This window comes from Bos grunniens, chromosome 3, assembly GCF_055505025.1.
Source record: "Bos grunniens cultivar Pamir isolate PY7600 chromosome 3, Bosgru_T2T1.0, whole genome shotgun sequence".
In the NCBI taxonomy this organism is placed as follows: Eukaryota; Metazoa; Chordata; class Mammalia; order Artiodactyla; family Bovidae; genus Bos; species Bos grunniens.
The window spans coordinates 91,160,833-91,188,245 of NC_141167.1; the positions used below are offsets into that span (position 1 = coordinate 91,160,833).

General features: G+C 39.1%; 1 protein-coding gene across 4 annotated transcripts in view; it reads left to right on the forward strand.

Annotated features, from left to right (window-relative positions):
• LRIG2 (leucine rich repeats and immunoglobulin like domains 2) overlaps positions 1-27,413 on the forward strand; it is a 66,469-nt gene that overhangs the window by 16,856 nt on the left and 22,200 nt on the right. For all 4 annotated transcript variants that reach the window (XM_086391916.1, XM_086391917.1, XM_086391919.1 and 1 more), the window contains 7 exons: positions 22,958-23,023; positions 24,399-24,473; positions 24,628-24,762; positions 25,308-25,451; positions 25,575-25,718; positions 26,180-26,323; positions 26,530-26,673. In XM_086391916.1, the coding sequence (XP_086248042.1) occupies positions 22,958-23,023; positions 24,399-24,473; positions 24,628-24,762; positions 25,308-25,451; positions 25,575-25,718; positions 26,180-26,323; positions 26,530-26,673 (852 nt within the window). The remainder of the gene's footprint in view (positions 1-22,957; positions 23,024-24,398; positions 24,474-24,627; positions 24,763-25,307; positions 25,452-25,574; positions 25,719-26,179; positions 26,324-26,529; positions 26,674-27,413) is intronic.

The following is a 27,413-nucleotide window of genomic DNA, read 5'->3' on the forward strand; positions in this document are numbered from 1 at the left end:
AGATAATGGTGACCTCCTTCAAAAGGTCCCATGCATGCACTGCAGCACTCAGTGCCCCCGACCCCGCAGCAGGCCGCTGTCAACCCACACCTCTGCAGGAGACTCCTGGACACTCACGGGCAAGTCTGGGTCAGTCTCTTATGGGATCACTGCTCCTTTCTCCTGGGTCCTGGCACACCCAACGTTCTGTTTATGCCCTCCAAGAGCCTGTTTCCCCAGTCCTATGTAAGTTCTGGCAGCTTTATGATGGGGTTAATGGTGACCTCCTCCAAGAGGGCTTACGCCATACCCAGGTCTGCTGCACCCAGAGCTCCTGCCCCTGTGGCAGGCTGCTGCCGCCCCATACCTTTGCAGGAGACACTCAAGCACAGTGCTAGCTCAGTCTCTGTGGGGTCTCTGGGTCCTGGTGTGCCCAGGGTTTGTTTGAGCCCTCTGAGTATCTCTGGAGGGTATGGGGTTTGATTCTAAACGTGATTTCACCCCTCCTGCCGTCTTGCTGGGGCTTCTCCTTTGAAGGGGCTTCTCCTTGAAGACTGGAGATCCAGCATTCTCCAGTTGATGGTTGTTTAGTAGCGAATTGTAGTTTTGGAGTTCTTACAGAAAATGAACACAGATCCTTCTACTCTGCCATCTTATGCCACAAAATGGTATAGACCTAAAGAAGCAGAAGAGGTGGCAAGAATACACAGAAGAACTATACAAAAAAGATCTTCATACCTCAGATAACCACGATGGTGTGATCACTCACCTAGAGCCAGACAGCCTGGAATGCAGAGTCAAGTGGGCCTTAAGAAGCGTCACTACAAACAAAGCTAGTGGAGGTGATGGAATTCCAGTTATGCTATTTCAAACTCTAAAAGATGATGCTGTGAAAGTGCTGCACTCAATATGCCAGAAAATTTGAAAGATGCAGCAGTGGCCACAGGACTGGAAAAGGTCAGTTTTCGTTCCAATCCCAAAGAAAGGCAATGGCAAAGAACGTTCAAACTACTGCACAGTTGCACTTACTTCACATGCTAGCAAAGTCATACTCAAAATTATGCAAGCCAGGCTTCAACAGTAGGTGAACCATGAACTTGCAGATGTCAAGCTGGATTGAGAAAAGGCAGAGGAACCAGAGATCAAATTGCCAACATCCGTTGGATCATCAAAGAAGCAAGAGAGTTCCAGAAAAACATCTGCCTTTCACTGTGTGGGTCACAACAACTGTGGAAAATTCTTAAAGAGATGGGAATACCAGATCACCTGACCTGCCTCCTGAGAAATCTGTATACAGGTCAAGCAGCAACAGTTAGAACTGTACATGGAATAACAGACTGGTTCTAAATCGGGAAAGCAGTACATCAAGACTATATATTGTCACCCTGCTTATTTAACTTATATGCAGAGCACATAATGTGAAATGCCAGGCTGGATGAATCTTGGAAACAAGATTGCCGGGAGAAATATCAATATCAATATCCTCAGATATGCAGATGACACCACCCTTATGGCAGAAAGTGAAGAAGAACTTAAGAGCCTTTTGATGAAAGTGAAAGAGGAGAGTGAAAAAGTTGGCTTAAAACTCAACATTCAGAAAACTAAGATCATGGCATCTGGTCCCATCACATCATGGCAAATAGATGGGGAAACAGTGGAAACAGTGTCAGACTTTATTTTTCTGGGCTCCAAAATCACTGCAGATGGTGATTGCAGCCATGAAATTAAAAGACGCTTACTCCTTGGAAGGAAAGTCATGACCAACCTAGACAGCATATTCAAAAGCAGAGACATTACTTTGCCATCAAAGATCCATCTAGTCAAAGCTATGGTTTTTCTAGTAGTCATGTATGGATATGAGAGTTGGACTATAAAGCTGAGCACTGAAGAATTGATGCTTTTGAACTGTGTGTGGTGTTGGGAGAAGATGCTTGAGAGTCTCCCTCAGCAAGGAGATCAAACCAGTCAATCCTAAAGGAAATCAGTCCTGAATATTAATTGAAAGGACTGATGCTGAAGCTGAAATTCCAATACTTTGGCCACCTGATGCGAAGAACTGACTCATTTGAAAAGACCCTGATGCTGGGAAAGATTGAAGGCAGGAGAACAAGGGGACAACAGACGATGATAATGTTGGATGGCATCACCGACTTGATGGACATGCGTTTGAGTAAGCTCCAGGAGTTGGTGATGAATAGGGAGGCCTGGTGTGCTGCAGTTCATGGGGCCGCAGAGTTGGAAATGACTAGCAACTGAACTGAACTGATGGTCATGATAACATCAAAAGATTAGGAAATACATGTTTTTAGAGTTAAGGGCAATTTTGTAGATTAAGTATATTTAGCTTCATGGAAAACTTGTAACCTTGACTTTATTTTCATTTCTTGTTGACTGGTGGAAACTTCATCATGTAGTTGGGAACCACTGCTGGACTAGATTAATTGGGTTTCATATACATTCTTTGGTTCAGTCACTCAGTCATGTCAGACTCTGTGACCCCAGGGAATGCAGCACTCTAGGCTACCCTTTTCTTCACTGTCTCCCAAAGTTTGCTCAAACTCCTGTCCATCGAGTCGATGATGCCATTCAATCATCTCATCCTTTGTTGTTCCCTTCTTTTGCCGTCAATCTTTCCCAGCACAAGGGTCTTTTCAAGTGAGTTAGCTCTTTGCATCAGGTGGTCAGAGTATTGGAGCTTCAGCTTCAACATCAATCCTTATTTATTTATTTATTTTTTTAGCATCAATCCTTCTAATGACTATTCAGAGTTGATTTCCTTTAGGATTGACTGGTATGATGTCCTTGCTGTCCAAGGGACTCTCTAGAGTCTTTTCTAGCACTGCAGTTCGAAAGTGTCAGTTCTTCAGCATTCAGCCTTCATTATGGTCCAACTGTCACATCCATACATGACTACTGAAAAAACCATAGCTTTGACTATATGGACCTTTGTTGGCAAAGTGATGTTTCTACTTTTTAATATGCTTTCTTGGTTGGTCATAGCTTTTTTTCCAAGGAGCAAGTGTCTCAATTTCATGGTTGCAGTCACTATCCACAGTGATTTCAGAGCCTAAGAAAGTACAGTCTGTCACTATTTCCATTTTTTCCCCATTTATTTGCCATGAGGTGGTGGGACCAGATGCCATGATTTTAGATTTTTGAATGTTGAATTTTAAGCCAGCTTTTTCACTCTCCTTTTCATCTTCCTCAAGAGGCCCTTTTTACTTTCTGCCATTAGGGTGGTGTCATCTGCATGTCTGAGGTTATTGATATTTCTCCCGGCAATCTTGAGTCCATCTTGTTCTTCATCCAGCCTGGCATTTCACATGATGTACTCTGCATATAAGTTAAATAAGGAGGGTGACAATATACAGCCTTGACGCACTCCTTTCCCAACTTTGAACCAGTTCATTGTTCCATGTCCAGTTCTTACTGTTGTTTCTTGTCCTGCATACAGATTTCTCAGGAGGCAGGTAAGGGGGTCTGGTATTCCCATCCCTTTAAGAATTTTCCACAGTTGTTGTGATCCACACAGTGAAAGGCTTTGGTGTGGTCAATAAAGCAGAAGTAGACGTTTTTTTGGAATTCCCTTGCTTTTTCTATGATCCACAGAATGGTGGCAATTTGATCTCTGGTTCCTCTGCTTTTTCTAAATCTAGCTTCTACATCTGGAAGTTCTTGATTCACATATTGAAGCCTAACTTGAAGGATTTTGAACTTTACCTTGGTTGCATGTGAAATGAGCATACTTGTAGAGTAGTTTGAACATTCTTTGACATTACTTTTCTTTGGAATTGGAATGATAACAGACCTTTTCCAGCCCTATGGCCACTGCTTAGTTTTGCAAATTTGCTGGCATATTGAGTGCAGCACTCTAACAGCATCATCTTTTAGGATTTTAAATAGCTCATCTGGAATTCCAACACCTCCACAAGCTTTGTTTGTGGTAATGCTTCCTAAGGTCCATTTGACTTTGCATTCCAGGATGTCTGGCTCTAGGTGAGTGAACACATTATCTGGGTCATTAAGACCTTTGTATAGTTCTTTTGTGTGTTGTTGCCACCTCTTAATCTCTTTAGCTTCTGTTAGGTCCTTGCCATTTCTGTCCTTTATTGTGCCTGTGTTTGCATGAAATGTTCTCTTGGTATCTCCAGTTTTCTTGAAGAGATCTTAGTAGATCTCTCTAATTGTTTTCTTCTATTTCTTTGTATTGTTTACTTAAGAAGGATATCTCCAGGGAGATTTCCTCTCCCTCCTTGCTGTTTTGATTTACCATCTAAACTTGTTTTGACACTGAGAGTGCCTTTCTTATTACACTTTCCCTGGCATTGATTATCATCATCTAAATTATTTTTTGTTAATTTGGTAGGGGAAAATCATATTGGTTTAATTGCTTTTCTTTATATAATTTGATTCTCTTAATATTAACTTTGCTTCCACTGCTTCCTTTGTCCTGAATGGCACTTAATTTTAGGTGTTAGAACCACTTGGAAAGAGGAGAGTAGTGTGCTCAGTATCAGTTAAGTTCAGTCGCTTAGTCGTGTCCGACTCTTTGCGACCCCATGAATCGAAGCACGCCAAGCCTCCCTGTCCATCACCAACTCCCGGAGTCCACTGAGACTCACGTCCATCGAGTCAGTGATGCCATCCAGCCATCTCATCCTCTATTGTCCCCTTCTTCTCCTGCCCCCAATCCCTCCCAGCATCAGAGTCTTTTCCAATGAGTCAACTCTTTGCATGAGGTGGCCAAAGTACTGGAGTTTCAGCTTCAGCATCATTCCCTCCAAAGAAATCCCAGGGCTGATCTCCTTCAGAATGGACTGGTTGGATCTCCTTGCAGTCCAAGGGACTCTCAAGAGTCTTCTCCAACACCACAGTTCAAAAGCATCAATTCTTCGGCGCTCAGCCTTCATTAGGGAGATGCAAATAAAACCCACAATTAGATACTACTACTTATCCACTGGCATAACTAAAATTTAAAAAGGTCACATCAGATCAGATCAGTCGCTCAGTCGTGTCCGACTCTGCGACCCCATGAATCGCAGCATGCCAGGCCTCCCTGTCCATCACCAACTCCCGCAGTTCACTGAGACTCACGTCCATCGAGTCAGTGATGCCATCCAGCCATCTCATCCTCTGTCCCCTTTGGTCTTTTTGACAAGATCTTGCTGGGCAAGGGAACAGTAGTTAAGAGATGAAGACAGACAGACAAGGCTACTGCTGAACAGTGGTAAGGAAACCTAGAGTCATTTTACCTTGCTAGACTCCCCCGCGGGCAAAGTCGCTTTGGTTGTGTCCATCTTGTTGCAACCCTATGAACTGTAGCGCACCAAACTCCTCTGTTCATGGAATTCTCCAGGCAAGAATACTGGAGTGGGTTACTACACCCTCCTCTAGGGGATCTTCCCAACCCAGGGATCGAACCCACCTCTTATGGCTCCTGCATTGTCAGACAGGTTCTTTACCACTACCACTACCTGGGAATCCCATTGACTCCCCTACCTAAACCTATTTCCTGACTCTGTTCTCCAGTGAGATATCCAAGGAGCTATCCAAGAATCTACTAGTATGTCTTGCTGTGTTTATCTAAGACCTCACTTTTAAAATCTAATTTTAGAAAACACGCATAAAGTATAAAAGGGTATATATTCTTATTAAAAGAAATAAGCAAAACAGAGGTGAATTAATTAGAAAAGCATCCATCCCTTCTTCTACCCCTTCTATCCTAACTTCCTGTGGTATAAATAGGGATTTATAGGAATTTCATCTTGATAATGAATACTGTTTAGTGACATTTTGGTGTCAGTGAGACTTTATATTAAAATGATCCTGTAAACTCTAAGAGGGATTGTATAACCCCTTTAATGCCTATTTTATTCTGTGCTACTTAGTGCAGTGCCTGGCATATGGTTCAGTTCAGTTCAGTCACTCAGTCATGTCTGACTCTTCGAGACCCCATGAATCGCAGCACGCCAGGCCTCCCTGTCCATCACCAACTCAAATATTTGTTGACAGGTTTATTGCAGAGCATCCTTTTGGGTATTAGATTTCTGGAGAAGCGCAGTGGCTCTCAGCCCTGGCTGCAGGTTAGACTACTACTTGGAGAACCTTAGCACAATACCAGTGGTTGGGGCGCACACCCCAGTGATTGTGCTTTGATTGGTCTGAAGGAGACCCCTGCATCAGTGTTTTAGGCATTCCCTGGTAATGCTGAAGTATAGTGGTGGTGAAGAACTGCTGAACCATAAATGGTTGTTGCTTACTGAATGTTAATTGAAAGATCTGTGCTTTACTTAATTCTTTAAAAGTCCTTTATGCTTTGGAAGACACTTTTATTTTTATAGAGATTGTTGTCCTAATTATGTTTCATTATATTAAAAGTGTTTTGCATTTCCTTATATACAACATATATAATCAGCACGTGAATGAAAAATCAAAGAATTACTTGTACATTAAGGTAATCATTTGGCTTCCCAATGCTAGAAAATACATTTCCCTCATCTTAGGTTCGTGACATTTTATGTAGTATACTTTCTTTATTAAGGACTCTTTAATCATAATGGAGGACTGGCATTTAAGCAGTAGAGAAAACAAATCATATTAAGAGATTAGCAAAAATGTTTAAAAAAAATGCATTTGTATGTTGTATTTTCTTTTTTATGCCAAACTAAATGACACAGCTTGTTTTTTCTGTATTATTCAAGTCATCAAAAATGTTAAGATGTTCTGGTAGTACAAATAAAAAACAAAAGCAATTTAAGTAATTAGATTCCATCCAAATTATTCATTTCATATTTGGAATAAAAACCAGAATAGAGCATTTAATGCAAGCTTTTTTTACTTTGCTGTAAACCTTTTTTTAAGTGTGTTTCTTCTTTTCCTCTGCTTCTCTTGTTGTTCCCTAACTTTTCCCCAAAAAAGAGACCATAACTATGTTGTTTGTAATAAACTTAAATAACTGTCAGAATTACTAGTAGTGAAGAATAGTTTAGACGTTAAACCATAAAAAGTGCAACATTAATGAAGTGTGGTGTAAATAAATTTGTTGCTAAATGCTTCTTAACTTTGGATTTCTCTTATATGTTTTTATTTTTTGTATTTCCTTTTCAAAATCACTCTGACATACTGCTTATATAATAAAAATCTTGGCAGGTTGCAGCCTGAAAACCATAGCCAACCCTGAGCATAATTAGGCATATTTGAGGAGATACTAGACTTGGTGCCAGGTTAAGCTACATGAGTATTAAGGAATGATGGATTATGTTAATAATGAGAAACCAGCTGATGCTTGGCTTTGATTAGACCTGCCTTCTCTGCCAATATTGTGACAAGATAACTTATATTAAACTTATTGCATATCTATTCACTTCCCAAAATCTTTACAGTAACTTAATAATTTTTAGGTTGGTGCAAAAGTAATTCCAGTTTTTCACTATTGAGCTTTGCCATTTGATACTGGAATACATTCTTAAATAAATGTGGTTATGTTATACATAATTTTAATACACATTTCTCCCTTTTTCTTTTTTCAACTGCTGCTAAGTTGCTCAGTCGTGTCTGACTCTGTGCTATCCCAGAGATGGCAGCCCACCAGTCTCCGCCGTCCCTGGGATTCTCCAGGCAAGAACACTGGAGTGGGTTGCCATTTCCTTCTCCAGTGCATGAAAGTGAAAAGTGAAAGGGAAGTCGCTCAGTTGTGTCCGACTCTTAGCGACCCCATGGACTGCAGCCCACCAGACTTCTCCTCCATCCATGGGATTTTCCAGGCAAGAGTACTGGAGTGGGGTGCCATTGCCTTCTCCATTTTTTTTTTTTTTCTACTAATGGCTTGTATTTGCTTTTTATATTTATTTTAGACTAGGAAAATGATGTTAGACAAAAGCAAATTTGAGCGATATTCTTATTTGACTTCAAAACGGGTCGTAAAGCAGTGGAGACACTTGCAACATCAACAACGCATGTGGCTTAGGAACTCCTAACAAACATAAGTTGCAGTGGTGGTTCAAGAAGTTCTGCAAAGGAGATGAGAGCCTTGAAGATGAGGAGCATAGTGGCCGGCCATCTGAAGTTGACAGTGACCAATTGAGAGGATCATTGAAGCTGACCCTCTTAAAACTACATGAGAAGCTGTTGAAGAACTCAGTATCAACCATTCTACAGCCATGCGGCATTTGAAGCAAATTGGAAAGGTGAAAAAGCTCAGTAAGTGGGTGCCTCATGAGCTGACTGCAAATCGAAGAAGTTGTCATTTTGAAGTGTCATCTTATTCTACACAACAAAAATGCACCATTTCTTAACTGGATTGTGGCATGAGAAGATCGGATTGTGACTGAGAAGAAACTCCAAAGCACTTAGCCAGACTTGTACCAGAAAAAGGTCATTGTCACTGGTGCTCTGCTGCCAGTCTGATCCCCTACAGCTTTCTGAATTCCAGCAGAATCTTTACATCTGAGAAGTATGCTCAGCAGGTCGATGAGATGCACTGAAAACTGCAGCGCCTGGAACTGGCACTGGTCAACAGAAAAGGCCCAGTTCTCCGTGACAACACCCACTGCACGTTGCACAGCCGGTGCTTCAAAAGTTGAATGAGTTGGGCTATGAAGTTTTGCCTCATCCATCATACTCACATGACCTCTCACCAACCGACTACCACTTCTTAAAGTATCTTGACAGCCTTTTGCTTCTACAACTAGCAGGATGTTTTCAAGAGTGTGTCGAATTGCAAAGCACGCATTTTTATGCTACAGGAATAAACAAACTTAGTTCTTGTTGGCAAAGATATGTTGAAGATCATGGTTCCTATTTTAATTAATAAAGATGTTGTTTGAGCCTAGTTATACTCATGTAAAATTCATCGTCTGAAACCACAAAGTTATGTTTGCACCAACCTAATATAGGAGGAAAGTTATGACCAACCTAGATAGCATATTGAAAAGCAGAGATATTACTTTGCCAACAAAGGTCCCTCTAGTCAAGGCTATGGTTTTTCCAGTGGTCATGTATGGATGTGAGAGTTGGACTGTGAAGAAAGCTGAGTGCTGAAGAATTGATGCTTTTGAACTGAGAAGACTCTTGAGAGTGCCTTGGACTGCAAGGAGATCCATCCAGTCCATTCTGAAGGAGATCAGTCCTGGATGGGTGTTCATTGGAAAGACTGATGCTGAAGCTGAAACTCCAATACTTTGGCCACCTCATGCGAAGAGTTGACTCACTGGAAAAGACCCTGTTGCTGGGAGGGATTGGGGGCAGGAGGAGAAGGGGACGACAGAGGATGAGGTGGCTGGATGGCATCACCGACTTGATGGACATGAGTTTGAGTGAACTCCGGGAGTTGGTGATGGACAGGGAGGCCTGGCATGCTGAGTTTCATGGGGTCTCAAAGAGTTGGACATGACTGAGAGACTGAACTGAACTGAATATGATAAAATATAGTCTGTCCAAATATAAATATAAAATAGTCCGATACACAGATGTGAACCCATTTGATACCCAGAAACTGATGATGGAATGTATCTTAACTTTTTGTATATTTTCATATATAAGCAAAAGCCTTTGTCCTGCTGTTGCTGAATTATTTATTTTATTGAGTAAATGGAAAAAAAATTGAAAACATGGGATTACTCTGCAATGACCTAGATGGGTGGGGTGAGGGGAGGTGGGAGGGAGGTCCAAGAGGGAGGGGACTTATGCATACATATAGCTGGTTCACTTTGTTGTACAGCAGAAACACAATATTGCAAAGCAGTTAATGTCCAATAAAAATAAAAGCATGGGATTAGTATGCCATGGTTTTGTACTGCTTACTAAAAATTCAGCTGTTCATTGGCTTAAAATTTGAGGGCCAGACACTGGGATATAAGGTGCAATGCACTGTTTCATAAGTCAGTCCAAAAACTAAGTCTAGTATATATATATTTACCACTCTCTTTCTGAGGTATATTACTAATTAGGAATACAAAAAGCATCTGATTATTATTTTTTCCTTTGTCCAGTGTCATAATTAACCTTATTGGGTCAATTTAGGGCATTATTCTGAAGGAGATTCCTAATCTCTTTGAAAAAAAAACAGAATTAAAATCTTCTTTCCCAGTCATATCTTGGGCTAAAGATAGGTTTTATGTGTGAGTTTATTTTTAATAATATTTTCCTCTGGTAAACTATTAAAAAAGTACAGGAGCATAAAAAATAGAAAAGTGAAAAGTTCTTTTGTTCCATCTAAGGAAGGCTCACTGTTAACTGTTTCTTGGGTGTACTTCCACAAAGTTTTACATATATGGCTTTTCCTTTTTTTTTGGTCACAAATCACAGGGATTCTTTTATTTTTGTGGCTGAATAATATTTGTATATGTATGTTTATAATACAGATATATACATATATAATTATAAATTATATATTATATATTATATATAAATATATAAATACAGATATATGTGTGTATATATATATTCACACACATATACATATATTCTTATATTTCCTTTTTCTATCCATTCATCAGTGAGCATTTAGTTTCCACATCTTGGCTATTTTAGATAATGCCACATTGAACACAAGGGGCCAGTATCTCTTTAATGATTTCATGGGACGTTACTTCAAGGTGGCGGAGTAGGAGGATGTGCACTCATCTCCTCCTGCTAGTGTTGGAGCGTCTCCCTTGGAGGCACGGGTTAGCAGTGGCCTGCCTTAGGGATAGAGGCATTGGCAGCAGCAGTCTTAGGAGGTGCCCCCTGGTGGAACCTTCCTGGAGGTCCTCCCGTTTCTTTAAGCAACCCTCCCCAATGCTGTTCTATGTACTATGTATAAATATCTCTTATTCTTTTGTTTTTTAAATTGAAATATATAGTTGATATACAGTAGATATACAGTATTATGTTCATTTCAGGTGTGCTACATAATGATTTGACACTTGGATACATTATGAAGTGACCACCATGATAAGTCTGGTGTCATGATAACCATCTGTCTCCATATAAAGTTATTACAGTATCATTGACTATATTCCTGATGCTGTTCTTTTTACTGGCTGCAGAGATTTCCACTGTATGGAACTTTCATGAGTTATTTAATTGATCATGTTTTAATGGACATTTAGGTTTCTTTTTATTTTATGGTTTTGCTATTATAGTAACTTCCTGGTTCAGTTCAGTTCAGTTGCTCAGTCATGTCCGACTCTTTGTGACGCCATGAACTGCAGCACGCCAACCCTTCCTGCCATCACCACCTCCCGGAATTCACCCAAACTCATGTCCACTGAGTCGGTGATGCCATCTGACCATCTAATCCTCTGTCGTCCCCTTGTTCTCCTGCCCTCACTCTTTCCCAGCATCAGAGTCTTATTCAAATGAGTTAGCTCTTTGCATCAGGTGGCCAAAGTTTCAGCTTCAACATCAGTCCTAAAGTGAACACCCAGGACTGATCTCCTTTAGGATGGACAGGTTGGATCTCCTTGCAGTCCAAGGAACTCTCAAAAGTCTTCTCCAACACCACAGTTCAAAAGCATCAATTCTTCTTCACTCAGCTTTCTTTATAGTCCAACTCTCACATCCATACATGACCACTGGAAAAACCATAGCCTTCACTAGACACACCTTTGTGGACAAAGTAATGTCTCTGCTTTTGAATATGCTATCTAGGTTGGTCATAACTTTCCTTCCAAGGAGTAAGCGTCTTTTAATTTCATGGCTGTAATCACCATCTGCAGTGATTTTGGAGCCCCAAAAAATAAAAGTCAGCCACTGTTTCCCCATTTATTTGCCATGAAGTGATGGGACTGGGTGCCATGATCTTAGTTTTCTGAATGTTGAGCTTTAAGCCAACTTTTTCACTCTCTTCTTTCACTTCGATCAAGAGGCTCTTTAGTTCTTCTTCACTTTCTGCCATAAGGGTGGTGTCATCTGCATATCTGAGGTTATTGATATTTCTCCCAGCAATCTTGATTCCAGCTTGTGCTTCCTCCAGCCCAGCGTTTCTCATGATGTATTCTGCATATAAGTTAAATAAGCAGGGTGACAATATACAGCCTTGACATACTCCTTTTCCTGTTTGGAACCAGTCTGTGTTCCATGTCCAGTTCTAACTGTTGCTTCCTGACCTGCATACAGGTTTCTCAAGAGGCAGGTCAGGTGGTCTGGTATTCCCATCTCTTTCAGAATTTTCCACAGTTTATTGTGATCCACACAGTCAAAGGCTTTGGCATAGTCAATAAAGCAGAAATAGATGTTTTTCTGAAACTCTCTTGCTTTTTCAATGATGCATCGGATGTTGGCAATTTGATCTCTGGTTCTTCTGCCTTTTCTAAAACCAGCTTGAACTTCTGGAAGTTCACGGTTCACGTACTATTGAAGCCTGGCTTATTTTACTAGCGTGTGAGATGAGTGCAATTGTGTGGTAGTTTGAGCATTCTTTGGCATTGCCTTTCTTTGGGATTGGAATGAAAATTGATCTTTTCCAGTCCTGTGGCCACTGCTGCATTTTGCAAATTTGCTGGCATATTGAGTGCAGCACTTTCACAGCATCATCTTCCAGGATTTGAAATAATAGCTCAACTGGTATTCCATCACCTCCACTAGCTTTGTTTGTAGTGATGCTTTCTAAGGCCCACTTGACTTCACATTCCAGGATGTCTGGCTCTATGTGAGTGATCATACCGTCGTGATTATCTGGGTCGTGAAGATCTTTTTTGTACAGTTGTTCTGTGTATTCTTGCCACCTCATCTTAATATCTTCTACTTCTGTTAGGTCCATACTATTTCTGTTTTATCGAGCCCATCTTTGCATGAAATGTTCCCTTGGTATCTCTGATTTTCTTGAAGAGATCTCTAGTCTTTCCCATTCTGTTGTTTTCTTTTATGTCTTTGCACTGATTGATGAGGAAGGCTTTCTTATCTCTCCTTGCTATTCTTTGGAACTCTGCATTCAAATGAATATTTCTTTCCTTTTCTCTTTCGCTTTTTGCTTCTCTTGTTTTCACAGCTATTTGTAAGGCCTCCTCAGACAGCCATTTTGCTTTTTTGCATTTCTTTTTCTTGGAGATGGTTATGATTCCTGTTTCCTATACAATGTCACCAACTTCCATCCATAGTTTATCAGGCACTTTATCTATCAGATCTAGTCCCTTAAATCTATTTCTCTCTTCCACTGTATGGTCATAAGGGATTTGATTTAGGTCATACCTGCCTGATCTAGTGTGTTTTCCCCAAACTCTTCAATTTCAGTCTGGATTTGGCAATAAGGAGTTCATGATCTGAGCCACATTCAGCTCCCGGTCTTGGTTTTGCTGAGTGTATAGAGCTTCTCCATCTTTGGCTGCAAAGAATATAATCAGTCTGATTTCAGTGTCAACCATCGGGTAATGTCCATGTGTAGAGTCTTCTCTTGTGTTGTTGGAAGAGGGTGTTTGCTATGACCAGTGCATTCTCTTGGCAGAACTCTATTAGCCTTTGCCCTGCTTCATTCCATACTCCAAGGCCAAATTTGCCTGTTCCTCCATGTGTTTCTTGACTTCCTACTTGTGCATTCCAGTCCCCTATAATGAAAAGGACATCTTTTTTGGGTGTTAGTTCTAGAAGGTCTTGTAGGTCTTCATATAACTGTTCAACCTCAGCGTTACTGATCAGATCAGATCAGTCGCTCAGTCGTGTCCGACTCTTTGCGACCCCATGAATTGCAGCACGCCAAGCCTCCCTGTCCATCACCAACTCCCGGAGTTCACTCAGACTCTCGTCCATCGAGTCAGTGATGCCATCCAGCCATCTCATCCTCTGTCGTCCCCTTCTCCTCCTGCCCCCAATCCCTCCCAGCATCAAAGTCTTTTCCAGTGAGTCAACTCTGCACATGAGGTGGCCAAAGTACTGGAGTTTCAGCTTTAGCATCATTCCTTCCAAAGAAATCCCAGGGCTGATCTCCTTCAGAATGGACTGGTTGGATCTCCTTGCAGTCCAAGGGATTCTCAAGAGTCTTCTCCAACGCCACAGTTCAAAAGCATCAATTCTTCGGTGCTCAGCCTTCTTCACAGTCCAACTCTCACATCCATACGTAACCACAGTAAAAACCATAGCCTTGACTAGACGAACCTTTGTTGGCAAAGTAATGTCTCTGCTTTTGAATATGCTGTCTAGGTTGGTCATAACTTTCCTTCCAAGGAGTAAGCGTCTTTTAATTTCATGGCTGCAGTCACCATCTGTAGTGATTTTGGAGCCCAGAAAAATAAAGTCTGACACTGTTTCCACTGTTTCCCTATCTATTTCCCATGAAGTGGTGGGACCGGATGCCATAATCTTCGTTTTCTGAATGTTGAGCTTTAAGCCAACTTTTTCACTCTCCACTTTTACCTTCATCAAGAGGCTTTTGAGTTCCTCTTCACTTTCTGCCATGAGAGTGGTGTCATCTGCATATCTGAGGTTATTGATATTTCTCCGGGGAATCTTGATTCCAGCTTGTATTTCTTCCAGTCCAGCGTTTCTCATGATGTATTCTGCATATAAGTTAAATAAGCAGGGTGACAATATACAGCCTTGAGATACTCCTTTTCCTATTTGGAACCAGTCTGTTGTTCCATGTTCAGTTCTAACTGTTGCTTCCTGACCTGCATACAGGTTTCTCAAGAGGCAGGTCAGGTGGTCTGGTATTCACATCTCTTTTAGAATTTTCCATAGTTTATTGTGATCCACACAGTCAAAGGCTTTGGCATAGTCAATAAAGCAGAAATAGATGTTTTCTGGAACTCTCTCGCTTTTTCCATGATCCAGCGGATGTTGGCAATTTGATCTATCGTTCCTCTGCCTTTTCTAAAACCAGCTTGAACATCAGGAAATTCACTGTTCACATATTGCTAAAGCCTGGCTTGGAGAATTTTGAGCATTACTTTACTAGTGTAGAGAAAACCACTAGACCATTCAGGTATGACCTAAATCAAATCCCTTATGATTATACAGTGGAAGTGAGAAATAGATTTAAGGGCCTAGATCTGATAGATAGAGTGCCTGATGAACTATGGAATGAGGTTCGTGACATTGTACAGGAAACGGGGATCAAGACCATTCCCATAGAAAAGAAATGCAATAAAGCAAAATGGCTGTCTGGTGAGGCTTTACAAATAGCTGTGAAAAGAAGAGAAGCAAAAAGCAAAGGAGAAAAGGAAAGATATAAACATTTGAATGCAGAGTTCCAAAGAATAGCAAGAAGAGATAAGAAAGCCTTCTTCAGCGATCAATGCAAAGAAATAGAGGAAAACAACAGAATGGGAAAGACTAGGGATCTCTTCAAGAAAATCAGAGATACCAAAGGAACATTTCAGGCAAAGATGAGCTCGATAAAGGACAGAAATGGTATGGACCTAACAGAAGCAGAAGATGTTAAGAAGAGATGGCAAGAATACACAGAAGAACTGTTTAAAAAAGATCTTCATGACCCAGATCATCACGATGGTGTGAACGCTCACCTAGAGCCAGACATCCTGGAATGTGAAGTCAAGTGGGCCTTAGAAAGCATCACTACGAACAAAGCTAGTGAAGGTGATGGAATTCCAGTTGAGCTATTCCAAATCCTGAAAGATGATGCTGTGAAAGCGCTGCATTCCATATGCCAGCAAATTTGGAAAACTCAGCAGTGGCCACAGTACTGGAAAAGGTCAGTTTTCATTCCAATCTCAAAGAAAGGCAATGCCAAACAATGCTCCAACTACCGCACAATTGCACTCATCTCACATGCTAGTAAAGCGTTTGTTACTGGTAGGTATCTCTTAATAATTATATGGCTGTATATGTAGAATGGTTTCTTAGAAGTATTACTGGGTTATTCTAAAACATCTTGTGATATAGGTTTCTTGCTCAGGCATGTCTGACCCTCTGAGATCCCATGGACTTCTATAGCCTATCAGGCTCCTCTGTCTATGGAATTTTTCAGGCAAGAATACTGGAATGGGTTGCCATTTCCTCCTCCAGGGAATCTTCCCGACACAAGGCTCAAACCCACATCTCCTGCATTGGCAGGTGGATTCTTTACCACTGAGCCACCCGGGAAGCCCTTGTGATGTAGGTTTATACCTCAATAATTTGACCAAATCTTTGATGGACTGCCTTATTACTTACATTTTTCTCATGAAATTGGAATTCAGAAGCAATATATAGTTTATTAACTGTAATAAACTAATTTAAGGGAGTAGTTCCAGTTAATTAAAATTTTGCCTGGACTTCCTTGGTGATCTAATGATTAAGACTCTGTGCTTCCAATGCAGAGGGTTCTATCCCTGGGATGGGAAATAAGATCCCACATTCTGTGGCATGACCAAAAAAAAAAAAAGATTTTACTTTGGGGAATGGATTATGCCTTTGTATACAAAAAAATAAATACTTAGAAGAGGTGATAGTGTTGAGCCACCATTCTATTTCAAATCTAGTTTTCTTGGGCTCCAAAATCACTGCAGATTGTGACTGCAGCTATAAAATTAAAAGACGCTTCCTCCTTGAAAGAAAAGCTGTGACAAACCTAGACAGCATGTTAAAAAGCAGAGACATTACTTTGCCTACAAAGATCCATACAGTCAAAGCTGTGGTGGTTCCAGTAGTCATGTATGGATGTGAGCGTTGGACCATAATGAAGGCTGAGTGCTGAAGAATTGATACTTTTGAACTGTAGTGCTGGAGAAAACTCTTGGGAGTCTTTTGGACAGATAGGAAGTCATACCAGCCAATCCTAAAGGAAATCAACCCTGAATAGTTATTAGAAGGATTGATGCTGAAGTTGAAGCTCCAGTACTTGGGCCACCTGATGCAAAAAGCTAACTCACTTGAAAAGACCCTTGTGCTGGGAAAGACTGAAGGCGGGAGGAGAAGGGGACGACAGAAGTCGAGATGGTTGGATGGCATTATCAACTCAATGGACATGAGTTTGAGCAAGCTCCAGGAGATGGTGACGGACAGGGAACCCTGGCATGCTGCAGTTCACGGGGTCACAAAGAGTCGGACACAACTGAGTGACTGAACAACAATTATGTGATTACCTACAGTTTACGCACTGACCTGTATTCTAAACATTTTATCTGTATTATTTTAATCATCTGAGCCATCCACTGAGGTTGTTACTATTAATAGTATCCTTATTTAATGGTAGATAAGACTCAAGTTTAGAGAGGTTAAATGAGTTGCCCCAGGTACAAAGACTGGGTATGCAGAAACTCTATTCTTAAATGTAATTATAGAATTTGTATTTTTTGTTTTGTTGTTTGGTCCCCACAATGAAGCAATATTTTCAGTCATTAAGATCTCTGAGAAAGATAATGAAAGAAAATAAGATATGCCTCTTATTCTTGAAGTTAATGCTCCCATTTTCCTACCACCTTCATCTTTTTGTATTCATGGAGAAGGCAGTAGCACCCCACTCCAGTACTCTTGCTTGGAAAATCCCATGTACAGAGGAGCCTGGTAGACTGCAGTCCATGGGGTCGCTAAGAGTCGGACACGACTGAGTGACTTCCCTTTTGCTTTTCACTTTCACGCATTGGAGAAGGAAATGGCAACCCACTCCAGTGTTCTTGCCTGGAGAATCCCAGGGACGGCAGAGCCTGGTGGGCTGCCGTCTATGGGGTTGCACAGAGTCGGACACGACTGAAGCGACTTAGCAGCAGCAGCAGCAGCAAAAAGTGTTACACAATGTATTGCAAATAAGTAATGCAAATGATGGATAGAAACTTTAATTTGGAGTAGCATTATGTTTCATGCCATAATACAGTCTTATTTATACTAAAAGATATTTGCCCAGTATCTCCAGCCTTGCCTTTTGTTGTCCAGTTGCTAAGTTGTGTCCGTCTCTTTGCTACCCCATGGACTGCAGCACCCTAGACCTCCCTGTCCCTCACCATCTCCCAGAGTTCACCAGAGTTCATATCCATTGAATCAGTGATGATGCCATCCAACCATCTCATCTTCTGTCATCCCCTTCTCCTGTCTTCAGTCTTTCCCAGCATCAGGGTCTTTTCGAATGAGTTGCTCTTCACATCAGGTGGCCAAAGTATTGGAGCTTCAGCATCAATCCTTCCATCGAATATTCAAGGTTGATTTCATTTAGGATTGACAGTTCAACCAAAAAAGCAAAAGTGCTTCCAGGAAGCACTTATTTGTAAAGGAGCTTCTATAGTCTCACACACATCTATCTCATTTACTCCTATTTCAGACAGTTCTAAGAGGTACTGGGTTTTCTAGCCTGTGATAGTTGATAAGAATCAACAAATTAGAAAAAAATGCAAGTAGTACTGTTAGAGACAGGAAGACTGACAATTCCAGGAAAGGGGATAGCTTTGTATACAGCCGTTAGTGGTAAACGAAAAGTAAATCTAAAAGCAGACAGCATTTCGAGTTGTTTTGGAATCTTTGTCTTTAGTGTACTCCAAGAGCCCTTAAGGCTGATTGAACATCAGCCTGTTAAATCATAGTGCTATAATTTACCAAAATGATAATCCTGAGTTTTATTTTTAAAAATAAATTATCCTGGATACACTCTAATTAGCAAAACAGGGATTTCCATTTACAGAAAAAAAAAGTGAATTATACTGAATAAATACATAAAGCATTGTCATACCCAAACTATTGGACTTAATATATATTGTTACTATCTTGTAACTTTTGCAAAGAGCCCCTTTATCAGAAATTTTATTATTGTTGAAGTTCACAGTTCAGAACTATTAGTGCTACATATTCTGAAAAGCAAAAAATATTGATGATGGCTCAAAAATGTACATATATGACTGGACAGAAGAAAACTCCAGTATCTCCAGTGCTACAGGACTTCTTTGCAATTAGTTTGCAGAACTTGATTCTCCTCAGACTGCTGTGATTGCTCTGCACATCCTATAAATTATTTACACCCTGATGATGCTAAATGGCTGCATTAATGGCACCTCTGGCTCCACATGATATCAAGAACTTAAATAATTCATCTTTTATTACAGCTGCATCCCGGTAGATTAGCATGAGTGAGAGCTGAGTATAACACTGAGCTAAGGCCTTTGCTCAGGTCTTTATTCTCCAAATATCATATCAGTAAATATTCAGATATTAGTGCTGTTAAAAAATAAAGATTATTGACTGTTAGAAAGCTAGACTCTTTAGGTTATGTTTATGAGGCATTAAATCGCTTCACCTATTTAAGTGCATTTTAAGGATACTTCAAGAGGAAAATCTTTGAAAGACAGTTCTCCATTTTAGGACTTTCACTTAAAAAACAAACTAGCATTAGTTTTACTGAATTAAATGACTGGCCATTGGCAACAATAGTGAGAGAGACCTTAATTTTGAAAACTATTCAAATTGTTAAGGGTTTTTATATCTGATATTTGAAGTCTTCAAATTTGTCTTCTTTGGGCTTTATGGAGTACTTCAAAAAAAGGAAGGCATGCTATGGAGAGCAAGTGTGTGTGTGTATATGTATGTGTGCATGCATGCACACACACCTCCATATGCCTGTGGGTGTGCTAAGTTGCTTCACTCGTGTCCGACCCTTTGCAATCCCATAGACTATATAGCCCATCAGGCTCCTTTGTCCATGGGATTCTCCAGGCTGGAGAATGGTTACCATGTTCTGCTCCAGGGGATCTTCCCAACTCAGGGATCAAACCTGCATCTACTTATGTCTCTTGCATTGGCAGGCGGGCATTTGCCACTATGGCCACCTGGGAAGCCCCTTCACATGCCCATGTAACATTAAATGCCAGAGTGAAATTAAGATATAAAAAAGCTAATTTACACCTTTTCCATGAAGGCTAGTAGCTGAGTTGATGTTGGATTCATGTTTACTCTTTTGAAGTGACTCCACAGAGTACTATACATGCTGCTTTTGAAAAAGACAAAAAGATTACTAAAGTTGACAGTGGTTGTAACCTTAGCACTTGCACAGTACCTGGCATATGGTTCAGTAAACGTTTATTGCATAAATATCTGATGATCAGATCAGTCCATATAATTGTAGTTACAAACCTGGTATTTTGATAGAGCAGCTATATGATTTATTTGATTTATGGCACCCCACTCCAGTACTCTTGCCTGGAGAATCCCATGGATGGAGGAGCCTGGTAGGCTATAGTCCATGGGGTCACCAAGAGTCAGACACGACTGAGCGACTTCACTTTCACTTTTCCCTTTCATGCATTGGAGAGGGAAATGGCAGCCCACTCCAGTGTTCTTACCTGGAGATTCCCAGGGACAGAGGAGCCTGTTGGGCTGCTGTCTTTGGGGTCACACAAAGTCGGACATGACTGACGCGACTTAGCAGCAGCAGTATATGATTTATACTAGTTGCTTTATATGATAGTACTAGTTCGGGGAGTGAATTTCAGTTTGCTGTATTTTTTAATCTGTACTATGTGGATTTGTGGCAGAAAAGTCCAGAGAGCCTCATTATATGGGGTTCTATGAGCCGTATATTCTTAAGACAGCATTAGTCTGTAGAGAGGCTCCAGAGTTTTTCAGGTATCTTTTGCGTTCCACTGAAAATCCTTAGAAGTTCTTCAAACATACAGAGAAAATTATTCTTTACTCCAGTCAAGACACTGGACAGTTTTCGCTGATACTGAATACATAGTGGTTTATACTATATATAAGTTGAGTTTCATTTGATTGCTTTAGATTTCTTTAATAATGGTTTTCTTTAAAACTGATTGTCTGATCATCATTGACATCCATGAGAGAACTGTAGGGGATCGTACAGCCAAAAGTTATAATGTCAAGGAGATTAGGGTTTGGAAAGGCATTAGAGGCACTGATTAAAATGAAAGCCCTTAATCTGTAAAAGGAAAAAAACCTAATTTCCAGAAAGCATGAAATATAAAATTAAATCATACTGTGGTAGCCTACTATACAGATGATGTTAGCTGTCTGTTTGCCAGACCAGCCACCTTGAAGCAGAATATGGAGTATCTAACTTAAATTAGAACAGTGGAATTTCTCCTTCAGTTGAAGCACCACAATAAATAAATATCTTTTTGCTTGTATTAATATGAAATTCTGTGTTTATTGTTCAGTAACAAGTGTGAATTGGATGAAAGTGTCTGCATAAGGGCAGCAAGAGACACACAGATGTAAACAACAGACTCTGTGGGAGAAGGCTAGGATGGGATGATTTGAGACAATAGCACTGAAACATGTATATTACCATATATAAAATAGATGACCAGTGCAAGTTTGATGCGTGAAGCAGGGAACCCAAAGCCAATGCTCTAGGACAACTCAGAGGGAGAGGGTGAGGAGAGAGGCGGAAGAGGGGTTCAGGATGGGGGAACACATGAATACCCATGGCTGATTCATGTCAATGTATGGCAAAAACCATCACAATATTGTGAAGTAATTATTCTCCAATTAAAATTAAATAAAAGAAAGTGCATATAAGATTTTTATGTGGAGTAAATTCATATTTTTATTTCTTAACATTTTCCAGCACATCCCTCCATTCATGAGTGTCTTTGAGCTGATATCTGGTGCCACGTATCTTAGAATATAGATTTTAGAACTGTATGAAAAAGGCTTTAAAACTATGTGAAAAAGTGATGGTTGGATCTAGCCTTAATTACATTATGGTGTAAATTAGGCTCTTACATGAAAGTGGCTAGGTTTTACAGATGCACAGACAGGAATCTAGCTGAGAACAAATTGTTCTGCTGTGATAGAGACATCGTTCAAACTGCATGCATCTGTCAGCTGCCCATGGTGGCACAGTGAGATAAAGTGATCTGTAATGTGTCTCTAGTGTGTCCCATTGCTAGCCATATTGTAATGTATAATACATCTCTTGGGCAGACAGCTTGTGTGGGCTGGATTCCATCTCAGCCTTGAAAAGATGCCAGAAAGCATCAAGGTGAATTTTTAAGCCTATTTAAATATTTAGACTCATGACTAAATATCAGTGAAATCTCTGCTGTATCTGATTGAAGTGAGATGGAATTTCAAGAATACAAGAAGTGAGATGGAATTTCAAGATTACAACTTCCTCACTTATTAGCTGTGTGACCTTGGATTGCCAAATTATTCATTTCTCCATCTGTTTCTGTGTTGGGAAAGTGAGGATTGTAAAAGTATTTGCCTCATAAGGTTGTTGTATGGATTTAGACAGTTAATATGTATAAAGTGCATAGAAGAGTGCATGGCACTTAATAAATGTTAGCTGTTGCTGCCACTACTATCATCATCATTAAGGTAACTTGGAGTGAGATGAATTCCCCTTCTCTGAAGCTAGATCCCCCCGCCCCCCCGCCTTTTTTTTTTTTAAAGGAAGACTGCATCTCTATCAGGGATGTGGTCAACCTCAATTCTAAAATAGAAACTCACTGTCTTGACTTGTGAAATCCAGTCCATCTGCAAGTTTATCTATAATTAAAGTGTAATACATATGTGAAGTTTATATTACTTTAGAAGTATGTATTTTTATTACTTTAAAATGTGTATTTCTTTCAAAAGTATATAGAATAAGAATATAGTTCATTATAATAAAAAAGTATAATCACTAGAAGGGATGAAGAAACCATATCACTGAAATGATCTACAAGATGTATCGTTAAGTGAAAAAGGCAAGAGGCAAAATAATGTGTAAATTATTCTACCATTTGTATAAAATTTTTCTGGTATATCTGACAGGCTATAAAAAAATGGTATTAATATATTTTTCACTTGATGTTGGGGAGGAAGGTTGAATGACTGGAGAAGAGTGTGGGAGACTTGTTACTGTGCATCCTTTTATAACTTCTTGATTGTTGAACCACTTGAATGTATTTCCTAGTGAGTAAAAACAAACATTAAAAAGCCCTCAATAAAACTGAAAAAGCTGTTTTGAAATCTAGATGAATTTTTATTCATCCTTTGTAAACACTTTTTTATCTGTGCTACTCAGATTCATGTTTGGTAGTGCTTTTAGATTCCTATTTTAGTTTCATTGTTTTTTCTTTCCTTTAAGTGTGATTCCCAACATTAACCTAAGAATGGTCTTTTGTCCTCCATTTAGGGATTTGAGTCATAATCGGTTGTCTAACTGGAACATCAGCTTGGAGTCTCAAACATTACAAGAAGTGTAAGTTATTTTTATTTACTTAAATTTACATTAAATTCTTTGAGGTGATTTGTTGAATTAGGAATTACAGAATATTCAGTCCAAAAATGTCACCAAAAGAAATTTGAAGGAAAGAAAACCTTAGATTAAAATATGTTTAAAAACCTAAACTTATGTTTAGCTTTGTTACTATCACAAACTCTTTGGGTATTATGCCATTGAGTTGATGATTTCAAGTTGTAAACTACATAGCAATACTGTTCTACTTCCAAGGGCCCTAAAGTAAGATTTCTCCCCTCTTTAGAGTGATGAGTGTGTGTGTGTATATATATATATATATTTTGACAGAGTTTTAGCCTTAAAACTCTCTGTTGTGTAAATTTATTTATCTTTTACCCTTTGACTTGTCTGAGGTGGAAGTGTCATGTCTGAAGTAAATTTATATGAAATACAATATTTTTGGTATCATGTGAAGTATGTTGTTTAATGTAATTCAATATTCTACTTCACTGACATTTTTCCTTTAGTACTGAAATGTATTATTACTTAGTTTTTGGAGAGGATTTTCTAAAATATTATTAATGTAGTTATTGCATTGTGATATTCTCAGAGGCACAACTGTTTACCTCTATACTGAACACCCCCAGAATCTCAGATGAGTTTTTCTTTTGAATATTTTTGTGACAGAGGGTACTTTGAGCTCTCATTGTCTCTGCATTCTCTTCTTCCTTGCCTCAAATTGACCACCTCTAATCTGCTGTAGACTGAATGAACAATTAACAAGTTTATTAGCTGCAAGAGTAGGCCCTGAGGAAAGGAAAATGCTCAGTGGGAAGTGCATGAGCTTTATTATATATTGCATGGACTTCGTTACTTCATTTGGTTGATTGGAGGCATTTTACTCCTGGCTTCTTTTCTGTATTCTAGATTGTTGAGGTTGCTGTATTCTAGATTGAAAACCAGGTTGGTGAAATGTGATTGCATTAGATTTGCTACTAAAACAACTGAGATAATCTGTTAGGTCTGTGGTCTCAAACAGCTTTCCCTAACTTGGAGTAACTTAAAAAAAATTGGTGTGTGTATATTTTAAAACTGTATTTAATAACTTATATAACTATTGAAAGAACCTTGCTGGGAATTAAAAATACATAGTGTTGCAAAATATTTCCCAACCTTTCAAATGTTGGTATCAAATTATAGTTCTATACTAGGAAAACTTGTTAATTAAAATTTCTAATTTCTCAGTAGAATACATTTAGTCTGACTCATTCTCGGTCATAGGCTTTTTTTCCAAATGTGGTGTCTATTCTAAAGAATATGTATTAGCTAGAAACTAGAACTCGAGAGGTAACATTTCCCTCACTAAATTTTTAAATCTATTTTTCCTCCTATCCAGGAAAATGAATTATAATGAACTAACAGAAATCCCGTATTTTGGAGAACCAACTTCTAATATTACTCTCCTCTCATTGTAAGTAAATAAGATGTCAGATCTTCTACTTAAATTGTGAATAGTACACGGTTTTTTAATTTTTGTTTTAGGGACCCTTGTTGTTAACCGTAGTTATTTTTGTGCTCTAGGGTGGATCCCTGGCAATAGCTTCAATGTAATCTTTGTTTTGTAGAGTTCATAATATAATCCCAGAAATAAATGCAGAAGTGTTCCAGTTTTACCCTGCTCTCGAGACTTTAGATCTCAGTTCAAATCAAATATCAGAAATCAAGACATCTTCATTTCCTCGAATGCAACTTAAGTATCTGTAAGTAAAATAAGAGTTTCAACTAGATTTACTTTGAAGTGCATGTTTATTATTCATTGGTACCCAGATATGTCTGTTGTTTATTGTGATTTTGCTTGTGTGAAACAAACTTAGGTTAGATTTTTTTGTTTTTTTCCTTGCCCTTGAAGAAAGAGTACCCTATTTACAGAAAATATTAAGTATCCAGGGCAAGTTTTGAGATTTAATTGCGGATTGTGTTTTACTAACGGTCAGTTTTGTAAAAGATAAATGGTAGTGGTCTGTTAAATAGGTGCTTACTCTGTGTGATGATGATGATAATTAGTATGTATGCTGGTGTTTTACAGTTTACAAAACATGTTCACACTGTTTCAGCCCAAATGAAGTAGGTATTACCCTTGTTTTGTGTTGAAGAAGCACAAAAGCAGTTACATGATTTGTAAAGTTGTTTACAATTGCTAAGTGGTAGAACTGGGACTCAGTCATAGACTTGGGGCGGCTTTCTGGTGGTAGAATGTTTATTTAGTTTCATTAAATTTTTTTTGTCGTTACCTTGTTCATTTTAGGAATTTGAGTAATAATAGGATAACCGTCTTGGAGGCTGGTTGCTTTGACAATTTGTCAAGTTCCTTATTAGTGGTGAAGTTAAACAGGAACAGAATTAGCATGATTCCACCCAAGATCTTCAAGCTACCTCACCTCCAGTTCTTGTGAGTAACTGAATAGATCGATTATAAGAAGATCATTTTTTTCTTACAGTGTCTGTTTCTTTTTATTATTATTAGGGCAAATCAGCAAACCGGTTTTCTGACTGTAAAACAATTTTTTTAAAGGGAACTTAAAAGAAACAGGATTAAAGTTGTGGAGGGCCTCACATTCCAAGGGCTTGACTCCTTAAGATCTTTGAAAATGCAACGGAATGGAATTAGCAAACTTAAGGATGGAGCTTTTTTTGGCTTGGATAACATGGAAGAATTGTAAGTACTGTGAACTAGAATAGGAGATTGTTAGGAAAGGAGTCTTGGACTTTTCAGTGCTAAACAGCTAGGATGGTAACTTTAATTATAACAAAGTATTTTAGCTTTTATGTGAAATAAGTTAAACTTTAAGCTTTGTTATCTAACCAGTATTTTTATCATTTTTCCAAACATTTCATCTAAAATGTTTATATTCCCTTAATGTTAGGTAGGTGAAAATTATCAGAATTTATCTAGAACCAGGTATACTATATCTTTTGGTGAGTTTGTTTTATAGATACATTTTAGACAGTCTCACCACTTTCTTGCACTAAATCTAAAGTAACATTTATGAAAAGAATTTGTTCACTTGGGTTGAGCAAAAGTGTATGGCTCTCTGTTCAAGCATTAATGAAGATTTTGGAATCTCCCATTGCAGTGCCTTGTTTAAAACATATTTCCTCCTTTCTCAAATTCTGCAGAGAACTAGAGCATAATAACCTTACAGAAGTGAACAAGGGGTGGTTGTACGGCTTGCGAATGTTACAGCAGCTCTATGTGAGCCAGAATGCTGTTGAAAGAATCAGCCCTGATGCGTGGGAGTTCTGCCAAAGACTGTCTGAACTGTGAGTGTGGGATGGGATTTCAGTGGGGGCTGTGAGACTAGAGCAGATTGAGTAAGTCATTCCCATGGCTAGTAATGAGATCTAATATCCCTTTTTATTAGAAGTTTGAAAGCCCTAAATCTATCATGTAAGTAGAGTAAGAATATGAAAGTTGAACTGAAAGAGAGTGAATTCTTTACCTTGTTTACCATGTTTCCTATGTTTAGTGATTTGTCCTATAACCAGTTGACCCGTCTGGATGAATCTGCCTTTGTGGGTCTGAGCTTACTGGAGAGATTGAATTTAGGGGACAACAGAGTCACTCACATTGCTGATGGTGTATTTAGGTTTCTTTCCAATCTACAAACACTGTAAGTACATCTGTCCTTTTGGGGTTTTTTTTGCTGACTTTTTTTTTAAAGCAGTGAAGCAAAATAACTAACGAATCTACAAATTTATGTATGTTAATATTTGCAGTTCTTCTCTCCTATGTCGTGGGGCAAGAGGGTCTTGCTTATCTCTATCCCTGTACATAAATTTTACTTATCTCTAGTGATTTCAGCTTGTACTTGAATTCTGAGTTAACTAAACAACAGAGCATCTCTTACTGTGGAATAATGCACAGTTGCTAGTGTCAAGAACGCACATTTTCTTACTCTTCTGACCTTCTGCTAATAGTAGTATTCCAGAACTACCGCTTCTCATTCAGAAGAATGCAGGATATATTATGGGAACATTTCTGGCAGGAGACCTGCTACTGTTAACAATTTGCTGCATGATTTTGGACAGAAAAAACCAACATTTATTAATGATCTGATATGGGTCAAGGGCTTTCAGAGTATTAGGATATTACTGGTCTTTTCCATATTGGGGGACTGAAGTTCAGAGAGATTAAAATGATTTATTTAAAGTCATATCCCTTGTAAATGTTTGGGCCAGGATTAGAACCCAGGTCTTTTTTATACTAAAGCTCGTGTGATTTTTTTACTTTACTGCCAGACAAATGGAATCACTTAACCTTTCCTGGGTGTTATTTTTTTCTTTATCTTTTTGTTCAGTGAAGGATGGACATAGGATTAGATAGTTGGAAAAGGCAATTTCAACTCTGTGG